The sequence below is a fragment of the Anomaloglossus baeobatrachus genome, chromosome 6 (genome assembly GCF_048569485.1).
Source record: "Anomaloglossus baeobatrachus isolate aAnoBae1 chromosome 6, aAnoBae1.hap1, whole genome shotgun sequence".
NCBI lineage: Eukaryota > Metazoa > Chordata > Amphibia > Anura > Aromobatidae > Anomaloglossus > Anomaloglossus baeobatrachus.
Genome location: NC_134358.1, coordinates 303150466 through 303166681, shown reverse-complemented (window position 1 = coordinate 303166681; position 16216 = coordinate 303150466). Strand labels below are relative to the sequence as shown.

Here is a 16216-nt window from a genome sequence, read left to right as displayed (position 1 = left end):
AACAGCTTTTAACAAAAAAACGGGAATGGCTTTTTGAGTTTAACAGAATGAGATTCTACAAAGGCAAGATGTTAATGTTCTCTGTACCTTCTATATTTTCTATCTTTTTTTATTTTCCAGAGACGCTTTGAAATTAAGAATGATGGTGATGCGGCATTTATTCAACAAATCACAAAGAATTGTACTGAAGCCCTAATGAAATATCGGGAAGAACAGCGTAAACCTCAGGTGCGTTAATCCACTCACGATCAATAACCTGTAGCTTATACTACTAATCTCAACACATGTTAAACTTTCTTCCTAAACTAATATTTTTTGTAACATGAATTTGTATTTTACAACTTTAAATCATTGCCACAATATTACATCATTTGTTTTATATTTCTTCTCATAAACATTTTAATGGCACTTGGAAATGTACTTCTTTCACCAATTTTAAGGTTGCAAATTATAAGTTAATATTAGGCTAGGGCTGCATGATCCACAAAAATGTACTGTAATTATTATTTCAACACCCTTCTGCCCTGGAAAAACTCAAGAGAAAACAAGGGGGTAGGAAACTTGAGTTAGGCTATGTGCGCACGTTGCCTTTTTTTGTGGCCACTAAGATGCAGCGTTTTGTGTGTTTTTGGCCGCAAAAAAAACACACCTGTGGCAAAAAACGCGGTTTTGGCTGCGTTTTGCTGCGTTTTTGTTTACTGCGTTTTGCTACGCGTTTCCAATGCATTGCATGGGTGGAAAAACTCAGAAAAGAATTGACATGTTGCTTTTTTTTTTAACTTAAAAAATGCACTAAAAAAAGCACATTGCGGACAGCAAAAATGAAAAGTCATAGGGGCACTTTGCACACTACGACATCGCAAGCTGATGCTTGCGATGCCGAGCACGATGGTCCCCGCCCCCGTCGCAGCTGCGATATCATGGTGATAGCTGGCGTAGCGAACATTATCGCTATGCCAGCTTCACATGCACTCACCTGCTCTCCAGCGTCGCTCTGGCCGGCGACCCGCCTCCTTATTAAGGGGGCGGGTCGTGCGGCGTCACAGCGACGTCACACGGCAGGCGGCCAATAGAAGCGGAAGGGCGGAGATGAGCGGGACGTAAACATCCCGCCCACCTCCTTCCTTCCGCATAGCTGGCGTGAGCCGCAGGACGCTGGTAGGAGATGTTCTCACTCCTGCGGCTTCATACACAGCGATGTGTGCTGCCGCAGGAACGAGGAACAACATCGTAACATCGGTCATTTCCAAATTATGGAAATGGCCGAGGCTACACCAATGATACGATTACGACGATTTTGCGCTCGTTAATCATATCAAAAAGGCTTTACACACTACGATATCGCCTGCGACGCCGGATGTGCGTCATTTTCAATTTGACCCCACCGACATCGCACCTGCGATGTCGTAGTGTGCAAAGTGCCCCATAGACTTTGCTGACCAAAAACGCACCGAATAACGCCGCTAAAAACTCTCCATGCGCACATAGCCTAAAGCTGTGTTTTCACCACCCAACCCCAACATATTTGTCTGTCCTTTTTATAGCCTTTTTAAACAAATGCGCTTAGAACAATCAGCTCATTTTGTGCGCATTTGCAGCCATTGTTCTAGGACGCACAGATTCATTTTGGCTAGGACAATGGGCTGATGAATGATTTTTTTTTTTTTAACAAACCAAAAGAGCATTTCACTTGACAAACCAGCGTTTTGTTTGTTCATTGGTTGATTGGCCATCCTGTTTACAATCTAGAACCAATCCTTCCTAGGAAATCTCCGATAATCATGCAGGGTAAATGCATCTTAAGGGTATGTCTGCACACTGCATCTTTTTCTGACCAGAAAGATGCAGCGTTTTTGGCCACAAAAAATGCAGCAGTAAAAACAAAAAAGAATTGACATGTTGCTTTTTTTTTGTCACCTCTAAAAAAAAAAAAGCACTGTCATGCAGTTTTTAGGCCAAAAACGCACCCAAACAACGCACTCTGCGCAAATACCTTAATATAAGATTTACTTTGAATAGAGATAAGAAATATACAATAGATGCAGATATCAATAAACTTAAATAATAATAAAAATATCATCAGTATGCAATGTGCAATAAACAAACCACAAGTACAAGAGGCTCAGACACACACATATACATACTGCAGGGGTCTCAAACCCGGCTGGGTGTATGGGCCGCACCGAGGAAAAAAATAATTTGGGGGGCCGCATTCTTTGCAGGACAAAGTGACATTTTTATTGGTACCATATATATTTTTTTACACACCTTTGGATGACTGATTTTCAACATTTTTCACTTGTTTATTATAACAAATGTGCACATTCTTTGGTTAAATCTAAAAAAAAATAAAAAAAATTTGATGTTAAAAAAAAGTCATGCCTTATTATTTTTTTTTTTTTTTACATTTTATCCCTTTCTTGTAACTAAAAGTGTTACAATTATCACTATATAGAAATTTTGGCCAACATCTTTTAGTAATGTCCCCTATCCTATAGTAATGTGCCCACCTTGTCCCCATCCTATAGTAATGACCCCAGCCTTGTCCCTATTCTATAGTAATGTCCCTATCCAATATTATTATGCCCACCCTTGTAATGTCCCCATCCTATAGTCATGTGCCCACCTTGTCCCCATCCTATAGTCATGTGCCCACCTTGTCCCTATTCTGTAGTCATGTGCCTACCTTGTCCCCCTTCCTATAGTCATGTGCCCACCTTGTCCCCATCCTATAGTTATGTGCCCACCTTGTCCCCATCCTATAGTCATGTGCCCACCTTGGCCCCATCCTATAGACATGTGCCCACCTTGTCCCCATGCTATAGACATGTGCCCACCTTGTCCCCATCCTATAGACATGTGCCCACCTTGTCTCCATGCTATAGACATGTGCCCACCTTGTCCCCATGCTATAGACATGTGCCCACCTTGTCCCCATCCTATAGTAATGTGCCCACCTTGTCCCCATCCTATAGTAATGTGCCCACCTTGTCCCCATCCTATAGACATGTACCCACCTTGTCCCCATCCTATAGACATGTGCCCACCTTGTCCCCATCCTATAGACATGTGCCCACCTTGTCCCCATCCTATAGACATGTGCCCACCTTGTCCCCATCCTATAGACATGTGCCCACCTTGTCCCCATCCTATAGACATGTGCCCACCTTGTCCCCATCCTATAGACATGTCCCCACCTTGTCCACATCCTATAGTCATGTGCCCACCTTGTCTCCATGCTATAGACATGTGCCCACCTTGTCCCTATTCTATAGTAATGTGCCCATCCTGTAGTAATGGGTGGGGGGGGCAGTGGCGGCGGCGAGTGAAAGGTGATAATTTACCGATCGTTCTCGGCTTCCACCCACAGATTCCTGAGTGAAGCTGAAGGGGCGGTCTCTGGCCCCAGATCCACAGTGATTGGACAGATCGGTCACAAGACCGGTCTCTCCAATCAGAGCTGGGGGCAGGTGAAACTGAGGTCACCCAGCTCCAGCCAATGATCGGTGCTACAGCTGCACTGATCATGGCTGGATTTCAATGTTACAGCCATTTTCAATGGCTGGAACATTACAGTGGCTGTGATTGGCTGACGAACGCCGCACAGCCAATCACAGCCTCCGTAGGTCCAGTGAGGAGACACCACCCCTCCTGAGGTCCCCTCCTCCCCGAATCTAAGGTATTTGCTATTTGCAATGCAAACAGCGATCGCAGCCACTGGGGGGGGGGGATTTCGCCACGACGTACTGGGTATGTCATGGATCCTTAAGTACCAGGGAGCCATGATGTACCCAGTACGTCATAGGTTGCTAAGGGGTTAATGTGCCGTCCTTCACATACACAAAAAATAAAAAACCACCATTCTTCTCACCTGTCCCGCGTTCCCTCGGCTCCTCACCTCTGCTTCTCGCTGTCTGCAGGCCGTGCCCCGGTGACTATCGCGGCCGGTGCAGGGACCGCAGCCACTGGCAGCGATTTATGGCAGATCAGATGGTTGTTTTGTCGGCGCTGCGCGCGCGCACAGTCCTTGCCTCTGAGAGCGCAGCGCCGGCAAAACACTCATCTAACAAAGTGCAGACAGTGGCTGCGGCCCCTGCACTGGCCGCGATAGTGACCAGGGGCACGGGCCTGGGGGCCGCACGAAGCAGCCTGACGGGTCGCGTGTTTGAGACCCCTGACATACTGTATATACGACTCGTGTACACACACACACACACACACACACACACACACACTGGGGAAAAAGGATTTGATACACTGCTGATTTTGCAAGTTTTCCCACCTACAAAGAATGGAGAGATCTGTAATTTTTATCGTAGGTACACTTCAGCTGACAGACAGAATCCCCCCCAAAAAATCCAGAAAATCATGTTATGATTCTTAAATAATTAATTTACGTTTTATTGCATGAGATAAGTATTTGATCACCAACCAGCAAGAATTGTGGCTCTCACAGACCTGTTTATTTTTTTCTTAAAGAAGTCCTCCTACTTTGTACTCATTACCTGTATTAATTGCACCTATTTGACCTCATTACCTGTAGAAAAGACACCTGTTCACGTGCTCAATCAATCACACTCCTACCTCTCCACCATGGCCAAGACCAAAGAGCTGTCTAAGGATGCCAGAGAGAAAATTGTAGACCTGCACAAGTTAGGATGAGCTGCATGTCAATAGGCAACACATACGTCATTTGTCCTAAATCTGTAAACCTCATGCTCAGGTTGTACACCACCAATAATTTATAGCCACAAAGAACCATTCGGGACGGTGTTTAACCTAAAAAACTAGACTTTATTTATTCTTAAAAATATTACCAATCACATGTGTCAAACAAGAGATCTCAAACTTATCACACTGGACGTGTCAACATACCAACGTTATGCCAGTAATCTCAACAATACCGTCAGAACATAATTGAACCTCCAGAACCCAGTACCTTTTATTCAGCTTCACCTTATAATTCCTGCCATGACCGCTGGGTATACAGGTATAATTAATACTCAAGTACAGCAGATCAACTTGTTATCGCTACTATTACTATTATAGAACTCTAACTTACAAGGGTTCAACCCAAACTCATCAAGCTGTCAGCACCCATATATACAAGTGAATCCTTAATGATTCTACTGCAGTTGAGCTAACACCCAGCAAGGCAGCGTCTGCATCTCAGGCAATTATCTCACCAAGTGGCTGAAGCAAACCACGGCAATGTAGGGATACACTGACCTGACTGTAGTAATTGGCGTGACCGTCCTCAGTCCCGACGCGCGTTTCCCACTTCTTCAGGGGACGTGTGTGAAGAAGTGGGAAACGCGCGTCGGGACTGAGGACGGTCACGCCAATTACTACAGTCAGTTCAGTGTATCCCTACATTGCCGTGGTTTGCTTCAGCCACTTGGTGAGATAATTGCCTGAGATGCAGACGCTGCCTTGCTGGGTGTTAGCTCAACTGCAGTAGAATCATTAAGGATTCACTTGTATATATGGGTGCTGACAGCTTGATGAGTTTGGGTTGAACCCTTGTAAGTTAGAGTTCTATAATAGTAATAGTAGCGATAACAAGTTGATCTGCTGTACTTGAGTATTAATTATACCTGTATACCCAGCGGTCATGGCAGGAATTATAAGGTGAAGCTTAATAAAAGGTACTGGGTTCTGGAGGTTCAATTATGGTCTGACAGCATTGTTGAGATTACTGGCACAACGTTGGTATGTTGACACGTCCAGTGTGATAAGTTTGAGATCTCTTGTTTGACACGTGATTGGTAATGTTTTTAAGAATAAATAAAGTCTAGTTTTTTAGGTTAAACACCGTCCCGAATGGTTCTTTGTGGCTATAAAAAAATGTCAATACGCAAGTAGCTTGCTAAAAAGGAAATAACTGTTAGCACAATTGTTAGTCATCCTTGTGTTTCTCCATTTTTTATCAGTCTTACCCGGTCTGGGGCTCCATGCTCTTGCCTCATGGGGTAAGGATGACTCGAAGAAAGGTCAGGAATCAGCCCAGAACTACATGGGAGTACTTGATCAATGACCTAAAGAGAGCTGGGACCACAGTCTCAAAGATTACCCTTAGTAACACACTACGCCGTCATGGGTTGAATTCCTGCAGGGCCAACAAGGTCCCCTTTCTCATGCCAGCACATGTCCAGGCCTGTTTGAAGTTCACCAATGACCATCTGGATGATCAGAAGGATGCATGGGAAAAGGTCATGTGGTCAGATGAAACCAAAATAGAACTTTTTAGTATCGGCTCCACTCACTGTGTTTGGAAGAAGAAGAATGATGAATACAACTCCAAAAACACCGTCCCAACTTTGAAGCATGGGGGTAGAAACTTCATACTTTGGGGGCGCTTTTCTGGAAAGGGGACATGATGACTGACATGATGATATTGAAGGGAGGATGGATGGGATCAAGTATTGCCAGATTTTGATTAACAAACTCCTTCAGTAAGAGCATTGAAAATGGGTCACGGCTGGGTCTTCCAGCATGACAATGACCTGAAACACACAGCCAGGGCAACTAAGGAGTGGCTCCATAAGAAGCATTTCAATGTTCTGGAGTGGCCTAGCTGGTCTCCAGACCTGAACCCAATAGAAAATCTTTGGAGGGAGCTGAAACTCAATGTTGTCCAGCGACAACCCTGAAATATCCTGGAGAAGATCTGTATGGAGGAGTAGGCCAAAATCCCTGCTGTAGTGTGTGCAAACTTAGTCAAAACTACAGGAAACGGCTGGCCAATGTAATTGCAAACAAAGGTTTCTGTACCAAATATTAAGTTCTGTTATTCTATTGTATCAAATACTTATTTCATGCAATAAAATGCAAATTCATTGTTTAAAAATAATACAATGTGATTTTCTGGATTTTTTTGGGGAGGGTTCTGTTTGTCACAGTTGAGGTGTAACTACGATAAAATTACAGACTTCCCCAATCTTTGTAGGTGGGAAAACTTGCAAAATTGGCAGTGTATCAAATAGTTATTTTCCCCACTGTATATATATTGTTAATTTAGAATCTTGTATATTAAATATTGAAATATTTAGCTCTTCTTGCTGGTGTTGTAAATTTTCTAGCTGCTCTTTGCACTTGAAGTTCTAAATAATTAAAAGTTTTTAGATTGATCTTTATTCATTCCTTTACAAAGACCCTAGTATTCCTTTATCTTACTTTTACAAGCCTGATTTTCAAACCACTTTTTGCCATCTTCCTCCTTTAGAAGACACAACCCCCCCCCTAGCAACATTGCTTGGAACATGTGCTGATTTCTGACTTTGAAGTGGCAGCCTTCCACATGCTCTTTTCATGTGGAGTGCAGAGCTTAAAAGGAACCTGTCAGCTGCTGCCACCACCAGTGGGCTCTTAAATACAGCATTCTAACATGCTGTATATAAGAGCGCAGGCCGCTGTGAGAACATAAAAAAACACTTTATAATACTCACCTAAACTAGTCGCTGCGGTGCTGGTTGGCCCGCTGGGCGGAGCTGTTCTCAGTGACCGGCGCCTCCTCTCTCGGCCATCTTGCTCCTCCGTCTTCTGAAGCCTGTGTGCATGACGCGTCCACGTCATACACACTCGCCGACATTGAGGTCCTGCACAGGCGCACTACAATACTTTGAGCTGCCCTGAGCAGGCAGATCAAAGTGCGCCTGCTCAGGCTGGCGCACGTTGACGGATTACACTACTAAGCTATGTTTCCAATATGAGCTTTTGCAGAGCATTTGAAGTTGCAGAATTCGGGCACCATTTTGTACCTATTATGTAAATTAGGTTGCTTGCATTTTTGCATTGCGTTTTTGCCAGCGTTGGTTTCACATGCATTTTTATTGCATTTCTAGCACACTATTTTTTGTCTGATGTATTGTGTGTGCTTTTAAATAAAGCTGCTTTATTTGTGATAATTTTTTGGCATTTGGCTTTGATAAAAACTTTGATATGCTTAGGTGTGGATTAAATGGTTTTTTTACCTGTGGATTTTCCGCATCTAATGCAAGGTTAAGGGGAAAATCTGCACATCAAACTCAGCGTATCTGCAAGAGACATTGATATGTTGCAGATTTGAAATACGCACCACAGGTTAGTTTACACTTGATAAAATAATAGCACCGTGGGTAGGAGATTTCTGTAAATCTCATCTACTTCGCTAGAACTGTAAGATGCTGTGTTTTTTACACAGCGTCAAAAACTCACCAAAAACTCATTGTGGGAACGTACCCTGAGGCATCTTGTCACATCCTTCTATTAAAGTATACAACATGAGATTTTTATGGCATGTATGGTAAACTGAAACAAAAAAGGCTTACAATATCTAAGATTACCTGAACTTTCTTTGTTACTTTACTGATATTTCATTTTCTTTTAGGCTTCTTCCACTTTACCAAGCAATAATGATCCACACAGCAACAAAAAGCCTTCAGGTATTAATGGGAAAAATTTTTTTTTATTTATTTGATAGTTCTAGTGGTTTTTCACTTTTAGGTTACTGACAGATTTTTTTTTTCTTGTGTCTTTAGACGAGGCAAATTTGTCATCAATAAGTTCGCCTAAGGAATGCCGTACATCTGCACCAATTTTACCCATTTTTCAGAACACATCTGATGCCACTGAAGCATTTTTTAAAAGCATAAAAAATATGAATGTATCAGACGTCATTGTTGTATTGAAAAGAATTGCAGCTACAAACCCTGCTTTCCGAGGTACCTATCCTTTTAATTATTTATTTTCTAATTTCTTGTTTTCCCTGTTAACTTGTATTTTACTTTTTTAGTTGGTACTGAAGACCTAGGCCCTATTTCCTTCATACGCTTAAACTATGTCATGTTTTTTCAAGTGTTGCCTTTCCTTTAATGTGTTCCTCTTCACCTTTAGACCAGAGTCATATCACCGTAGATTCTTTCATCCGTGAGAATCGGGTCGATCATGTTAGTGACATGCCGATCAAGCTCTGCTCCGAGTTTGATCAGGATGGCAGCATAGTGTGATCCAATTCTCTCGGATGAGAGAATCGGTGCACACTGTAAGGAGAAGATGGACAACTAGATTTCTCTATATTCTCCTTTCTGTGAGTCCGTGGACATCAGAGTGCAGTCCAATGATTTCCACGCACCCATACACTTGAATTGGTGAGTCTCATCCAATTTGTGTATCAAATCTCAGCATGCTACGATTTTTTTTCTCATGCAAAATGAGAAAAAAACATTGCTCAGCATTGTCCCATTACATATAATTGGTCAGAGCTCTATCGTATAAAAAATTAGATGGCGCTTGTCTGATTAATGATGGTGCTGATTAATGATGGTGAGAGCGAGCTCTTACGCTGTGCAAAACTTTTATACATGTATAGCTATACGTTTGGATCAATATGATTTCTGGTTTTTAACAAACTATTAGATATATATTAGGTATACTCTTCTATGTCAAACAACCCCTGTGCCGTTGAGTGATGACTCTAGCATTTCTTCTGAAGCATGCAGCAGGTGCCAATTAAGTCAAAGAACCAGAAACGCTTCAGTGTAATAAATCACCAAGAGAGCATTTGAGAAATAGGCGCTTGATTAACAATAGGCAAATTCATTCATGCTTCTCTTAAAACCCTAAAAGATTCCCTTTAAGGATCGGTCGATTTTTCTTTTTGTGCTTTAGTTTTTTTTCCTCTGCTTTTTCCAGATGCCATAATATTTTTCTCTTTCTACCCACGTAGTTGTTTAAGGATTTCTTTTTTGTGGGACGAGTTGTATTTCTGAATGACACCATTCATAGTGCCATATATAATGTACTGGAAAATGGCAAAAAATTCCAAGTGTAGTGTAATTGCAAAACAACACAGTCCACTTTTTTGGGGGTGGGGCAGAGGGCTGTTTTTATAGATTTCATTGTACAGTAAAAAATTACCTAGAAATGAGTCTCCAGATAAGTACAATTTACGTTGATACCAAACTTGCAGAGTGGTGGGAAGAGAATTTGAAATTAGTTAAAAATATTGTTTGTTGTGTTATAATTTTCTGAGACCTGTAACATTTTAAGTTTGCAGTTCGAGTAGCTGTGTGAGGGATTGTCTTTTGTAGGGGGACCTGACGTTTTTATTTATACCATTTTGGAGTGGATACAACGTTTTTGTATTGAGGAGCTGTGATGACCAAAAAAATGCAGTTCTAAAGTTTTCATTCCTTTTTCTCTTCACACAGTTTCCCAATTGGGCTAATTATCGTAGTTTTATGTTTTGATAGATCAGACTCTTATGGATGTAATGATACCACATAAGTGTTTTTTCTTTTTTCTTTTCTTTTACGATCTGCATTTTGAATGGCAGAAAAAAGGGGGCAATTCAAATTGCTGTCCCCGTGACTGCAGTTGCGTCATGGGGACACTGATGAGCGCCTACAACAGCTCTATTTAAATGCCGCTGTCAAGGAATAACACCGGAATATAACAGGTTAACAGCTGCGGGTGCAGCTCATCTCCACTTGTGGCAGTTAGAGCAGATGATGGCTGAATGACACAGACATCATCTGCTTGGAATGGTGTGGGCTCCTGAGCCATCTCCATTCATCCTCTGCCATCGAGCGGCGGTGTTCTTTAGGGCGTAAAATATCTTTATGTATGCCTTTATTACTAAAAACAGCCAAGTTAGGCAAAAGCATAACTAGCAAATTTTATTTCATTTTAAATGCGTTTGGAATGATCTTGCCAGAGTCTTGCCCTTATGTTTGCATCTGCATGCTTAGACAGCTACATTTTACTACTTTTTATGTATACCATTACATTAAAAAGCATTTTTGATCTTTTACTTTTGTTAGTTGATGTGTATTAAAATGCTTTAATAATATTTTTTTGTCTTCTAGGAATAAATATACCGAGTCTTATTAAATACTTGCAAGATACTGGAAGACTGAAGAATTCATGACAGTATAAAAGGAAAAAGCCATTATTTTTTTATTTCTAAAATGTTTGTTTGATAAGTCATTTTTGTGTTATTTCTGTTTTTTTTTCTTTAATTATAATTGCAAAGCTGAGATTATTGTTGCTGGATTGGACAGTCATTTTAAAATGGAAAATTCAACATAAACGTGTTTTCATTTATTTATTATTTTGCTAATGTAATTAATTCTTCCAAATGCAAAAGTTCCTTTTATATATTTTGAGTATTTTAACTCCTTCCCAACATCCAAAGCACATGTACGGAACAATGGAAAGTGAGTTCCCACACACCGCCGTACATATGTGATGCTACAAGAATTGGTCACTGATTAATCGAACAGTGAACGAGTAAAGATGTCTGCTGTCTCTAATAGCGGACCATTTGTATTCATTGCGTTTGGGATGGGGGCTTTGCAACCCACTGCTGCATCGGCGATCACTGTATTTAGCAGGTTAGGTCTGAATCACAGCTTTTTACTAGTAAAGTTGTTGAAAACTGTAGGCAAGGTCATGGGTTGAGCTCCATGTACTTAAGGCTACCTTCAAGGGAAAGTGCCGTGACTGTAATTTTGTATGAATAATTACTGATTATGGAATCAATTAATTTTAATTCAAAATTAAATAATTGTTTAGTTTTTATTTAATTCTATTTTTATTCAAACACTTGGAGCTGCCATCTTGTATTGCACTGTGTATATAATGCAGTCCCTGTGCATAGAGAGAATAGTCGGTGTTCCATCCTATCTCCTGCACTGTGGCTGCTTCCTGCTGTGACCTGGACACGCATCCTGGGCTGTTCTATCACAGCTCTGGGAGGAGATCAGAGCAATCTCTGGGAGCCCAAAGTATATATTGAGCGCTCTTCTTTCCCTCTGAGGACGGCAACTGCGGCAAGTGGTGATCTGCAGCCTCAGCCTAGTATTGTACTATAGATGACAGGCTGCGATCACTGCTCCCCGCCGCAAGTACGCACTTCAGACCTCCACTCCCAGCAGTTTTCCTGTCAGCCTGGTGTCTCACTGATGTCGGTATATTAAAAATGTCTTTATTATTTCACAACCTACGCGTTTCAGAGACATTGCCCGTCTCCTTCTTCAGTAAAAGAAGGAGGCGGGCAATGATTCTGAAACGCGTAGGATTGTGAAATAAAAAATACATTTTTAATATACCGGCATCAGTGGTTTTTAGCGCGGCATAAACCAGCTTCCCTCTGTGATCTATACTAAACCACGTTATCCACGGGGCCGCTGCTGAACCACGCAGACACTCACATACGTGTATAAGGGGTTGTGACTGGCACAACCAAACCAGGTGAGTGTACCTTTTCTCTACATTAGTAACCATACCGGGTAAGACCCTATTGCACCTTTTTTCCCCATCTCCAGCAGTTACAAGCCTGGTGTCTTGGCAGGTCCTCCTGTCAGTGCTCAGAGCACAGATTGGTGACAGGAGGAGCTGCCGGGAACACAGGTCCGAGTACATGCGACAGCAAGCAGAGATCACAGTCTAAAAGTTAGTACAATACCAGGCTCAGGTTGCAGATCACTGCTCTCTGCCGCATGTACAAACCTCAGAACTCCGCTCCCGGCAGATCTTCTTGTCACCGCTTTGAGTGCTGACAGGAGGAGCTGCCGAGACACCTGACTGAAAAGGGGGACTGCCATGAGCGAACGTCCGAGGTGAGTACATGCGGCGGGGAGTGGTGATCGCAGCCTGCCATTTATAGTACAACACCACGCTTAGGCAGCAGATCACCGCTCCCTGCCGCATGTACTCAGCTTGGACCTCCGCTCCTGGCAGTTCCTCTTGTCAGTGCTCTGTACTCAGTGCGAGCAGAGTGTTGACAGGAGGATCTGCTGGGACTGGAGGTGGCATAGTATTATGGTGGCACAGTAATGTGGTAGCACACTAATATGGGGGCACGGTAATATGGGGCAGAGTATATGGGGCACAATAATATGGCGGCAGATTGTATGGGGCACAGTAATATGGTGGCAGAGTATATGGGGCACATTATAAAGTGGAACACTATGCCAGTGGTCCTCAGTGACACTTTCCACATATTTTTATCACTTTGCAGTCCCCAACCAAATGGCTCCGCTTTGTGATCCTAAACTTCATCTGCCCTTATCCTTTTGGAAACAACCAGAACAGGAAGGGGAGGCGTGACACCACACACATGAGAGCAGATTCCGCCCACTTTTACTGCAGTTGTAATTTGAGCTAGTTGTACACTAGGAATTCAGTAGCTGCTCCCCCTAGTTTTTAAGAGGGAAAAATACCAAACTTTTTAAATTATTTTTATCTTTTCCTCAATTAAAAATAAATGATTATATATAAACAAAACATTAAACCATTAATACGTTACATTTTTTCAGTTATTGAAAATAAAATTCTTAGACGACACCATCCCTTTAAACACTATGAAACTATGAAAAAGAAAAAAGTGGTGGTAGTAATTGGTGCTGTCTGAGACCACACAAATTATCTATAGTAATCAGTAGTTACTGTTCCACCCTTGTTTATCATGAAAGATAAGTCATGTATAACCAATCTGTTGGGGTTCTATGAGGGGGTAAGTGCAAATCTGGATATTGGTAATGCAGCTGATGTGAATTATTTGGACTTTGCAAAGGCATTTGATACTGTACCACATAATAGCCTTATACTTAACCTCCAGAAGCAGGGACTAGGGGAAACTATATGCAACTGGTAAGGAATTGGCTAAAAGATAGGAAACAAAGAGTAGTCATAAATGGTACATTCCCTCAATGGGCAATAGTCAGCAGTGGTGTACCGCAGGGATCTGTGCTAGGACCGATTTTGTTTAATCTCTTTATTAATGACCTTGTGGATGGGATTGATAGTAAATGTCAGTCTTTGCTGATGACTCCAAACTATGTAGGATATTAAAAACTGACCTTGATAGTACAATATTACAAAAAGATCTGGATAAGATGTCAGAATGGGCAGATACTTGGCAAATTAAATTTAATGTTGATAAATGTAAAGTAATGCACCTAGGACGGAGTAATCATATAGCTGCGTATACATTAAATGGAAGTAAACTAGTGACTACAGAACAGGAGAAGGACTTGGGTATTCTCATTACAAATAGGCTGAGCAGCAGTACTCAATGTCAAGCAGCAGCTGCTAAAGCAAACAAGATTCTAGGGTGTATAAAAAGAGAGATTAGATCCCGGGATCCCAACGTATTGTTACCCCTCTATAAATCACTTGTAAGGCCACATCTGGAATATGGGATCCTGTTTTGGGCTCTGCATTTTAAGGATATGCAGAAGTTAGAATCAGTTCAAAGGCGGCTAACTAGTCTACTACAAGGAATGGAAGGCCTCCCATATGATGAGAGGTTGAAAAAATTAGTTATGTTTAGCTTAGAAAAAAGACGTCTCAGAGGAGATCTCATTTATATGTATAAATACGTGTGGTCATAATAAAGGACTGGCACATGACTTATTTCTTCCAAAGACAGTACTAAGGACCACTGCGAATGGAAGAAAAGCGATTCCGGAAGCTAAATATTCCTAGGGCTCTTTACAGTTAGAGCAGTCAGATTGTGGAATTCCCTACCACAAGAGGAAGGATTGGCAGACACTAACAGTTTTTAAAAACGGGCTGCATGATTTCCTCAGTACACACAACATTGTTGGTTATAAGTGACTTAGGGACAAAATGTAGAATTGGTAAAGGAAGGTTGAACTAGATGGACTTAGGTATTTTTCAACCTTTTATAACTATGTAAGCCTTTTGGCTTCGATTGGTCAAACAGTGTTGAAAGGCTAATCAGAGCCAAAAGGTGAAGGTAAAATAACGATCACCACTTTCCATGTCATATTTTAGTGAGAAAAATCATGCAGAGCGGTTGTATATCAAGCCTCTTTGCATCTGAATAAAGTAATTGGTGGCTTTGATCCTCCTGCCCTGTCTGACTCACCTGTGAGCACAGCAAAAGCAGCCAAAGCTTCCAGTCCCTGTTCCAGCACCATCTTCCAGGATGGGCAATGGTAAACTGAGCGTCCGGTACTTCACTTAACCTTATAGGCTTCTCACTCAACAGGCACAAACAAAAGAAAAAGATGTCGCCTGGACGATCCGTCGAATGAAAACTGATAACCATCATGGTCCATTGGACCATGCAACCATATAAAGTCCATGGACTTTCCCTGAGATTTAAACCCAAACCCTCTCGTATCCCAAGCAAGAAGCCTACCACTAGACCAATGTTGGGAAGTGGGAAGTTGAGTGTCTGGTACTTCACTTAATTCTACAGGCTTCTCACACAACAGGCCCACACAAAAGAAAAAGATGTCGCCTGGACTATCCCTCTAATGAACAATGATAAGCATCATGGTCCATTGGACTATGCAATTGGATGCAGCTATACATAGTCCATCGGCTCTCCGTGAAATTCAAACCCACAACCTCTCGTATCCCAGACAAGAAGCCTACTACTAAACCAATGATGGGAAGTGGGAAACTGAGCCTCTGGTACTTCACGTAATCTTATAGGTTTCTTACACAAGAGGCACAAAATAAAGAAAAAGACATCACCTGGACTATCACTCTAATTAAAACTGATAGCCATCATGGTCCATTAGACCATGCAATAGGATGTAGCTATATAAAGTTCATGGGCTTTCCCTGAGATTCAAGCCCAGAACCTCTCGTATCCCAAGCAAGAAGCCTACTACTAAACCAATGATGGGAAGTGGGAAACTGAGCCTCTGGTACTTCACGTAATCCTATAGGTTTCTTACACAAGAGGCACAAAATAAAGAAAAAGACATCGCCTGGACTATCACTCTAATTAAAACTGATAGCCATCATGGTCCATTAGACCATGCAATAGGATGTAGCTATATAAAGTCCATGGGCTTTCCCTGAGATTCAAACCCAGAACCTCTTGTATCGCAAACAAGAAGCCTACCACTAGACTAATGATGGGAAGTGGGAAACAGCCTCCGGTGTGTGAGGAACTCTTTCACTCCAGAGCGCTGGACAAAATCCCGTTATACTTTGTCATCCCCTAGGGTAATTTCCTGCATGGCTCTCCTTACTGCCTTCTGAATGTATGAGTCATCACCTGGCCTCTGAGTAGGATCTGTCACCGTACCACGTATCGCCTCTGCCAGATGATTTATCTGCCGCTGCTGATATTCCAACGCTTGCTCCTGCTGCCGCTGCAACTGTTGTATCAACAGCCTGCTTGTCACCTGCTGGGCCTGCACCAGATCCTTAATCACTTTCTCCATCTTGTGTGAATGAGCCTGGC

General features: G+C 42.1%; 1 protein-coding gene across 1 annotated transcript in view; it reads left to right on the top strand.

The window, feature by feature from the left end:
• LOC142243225 (uncharacterized) overlaps window positions 1-11562 on the top strand; it is a 102521-nt gene extending 90959 nt beyond the window's left edge. The window contains exons 11-14 of the mRNA XM_075314899.1: window positions 121-228; window positions 8369-8423; window positions 8520-8702; window positions 10848-11562. Coding sequence (XP_075171014.1) covers window positions 121-228; window positions 8369-8423; window positions 8520-8702; window positions 10848-10909 — 408 coding nt within the window. The 3' untranslated portion in view covers window positions 10910-11562. The remainder of the gene's footprint in view (window positions 1-120; window positions 229-8368; window positions 8424-8519; window positions 8703-10847) is intronic.
• The last annotated feature ends 4654 nt before the right edge of the window (window positions 11563-16216 follow it).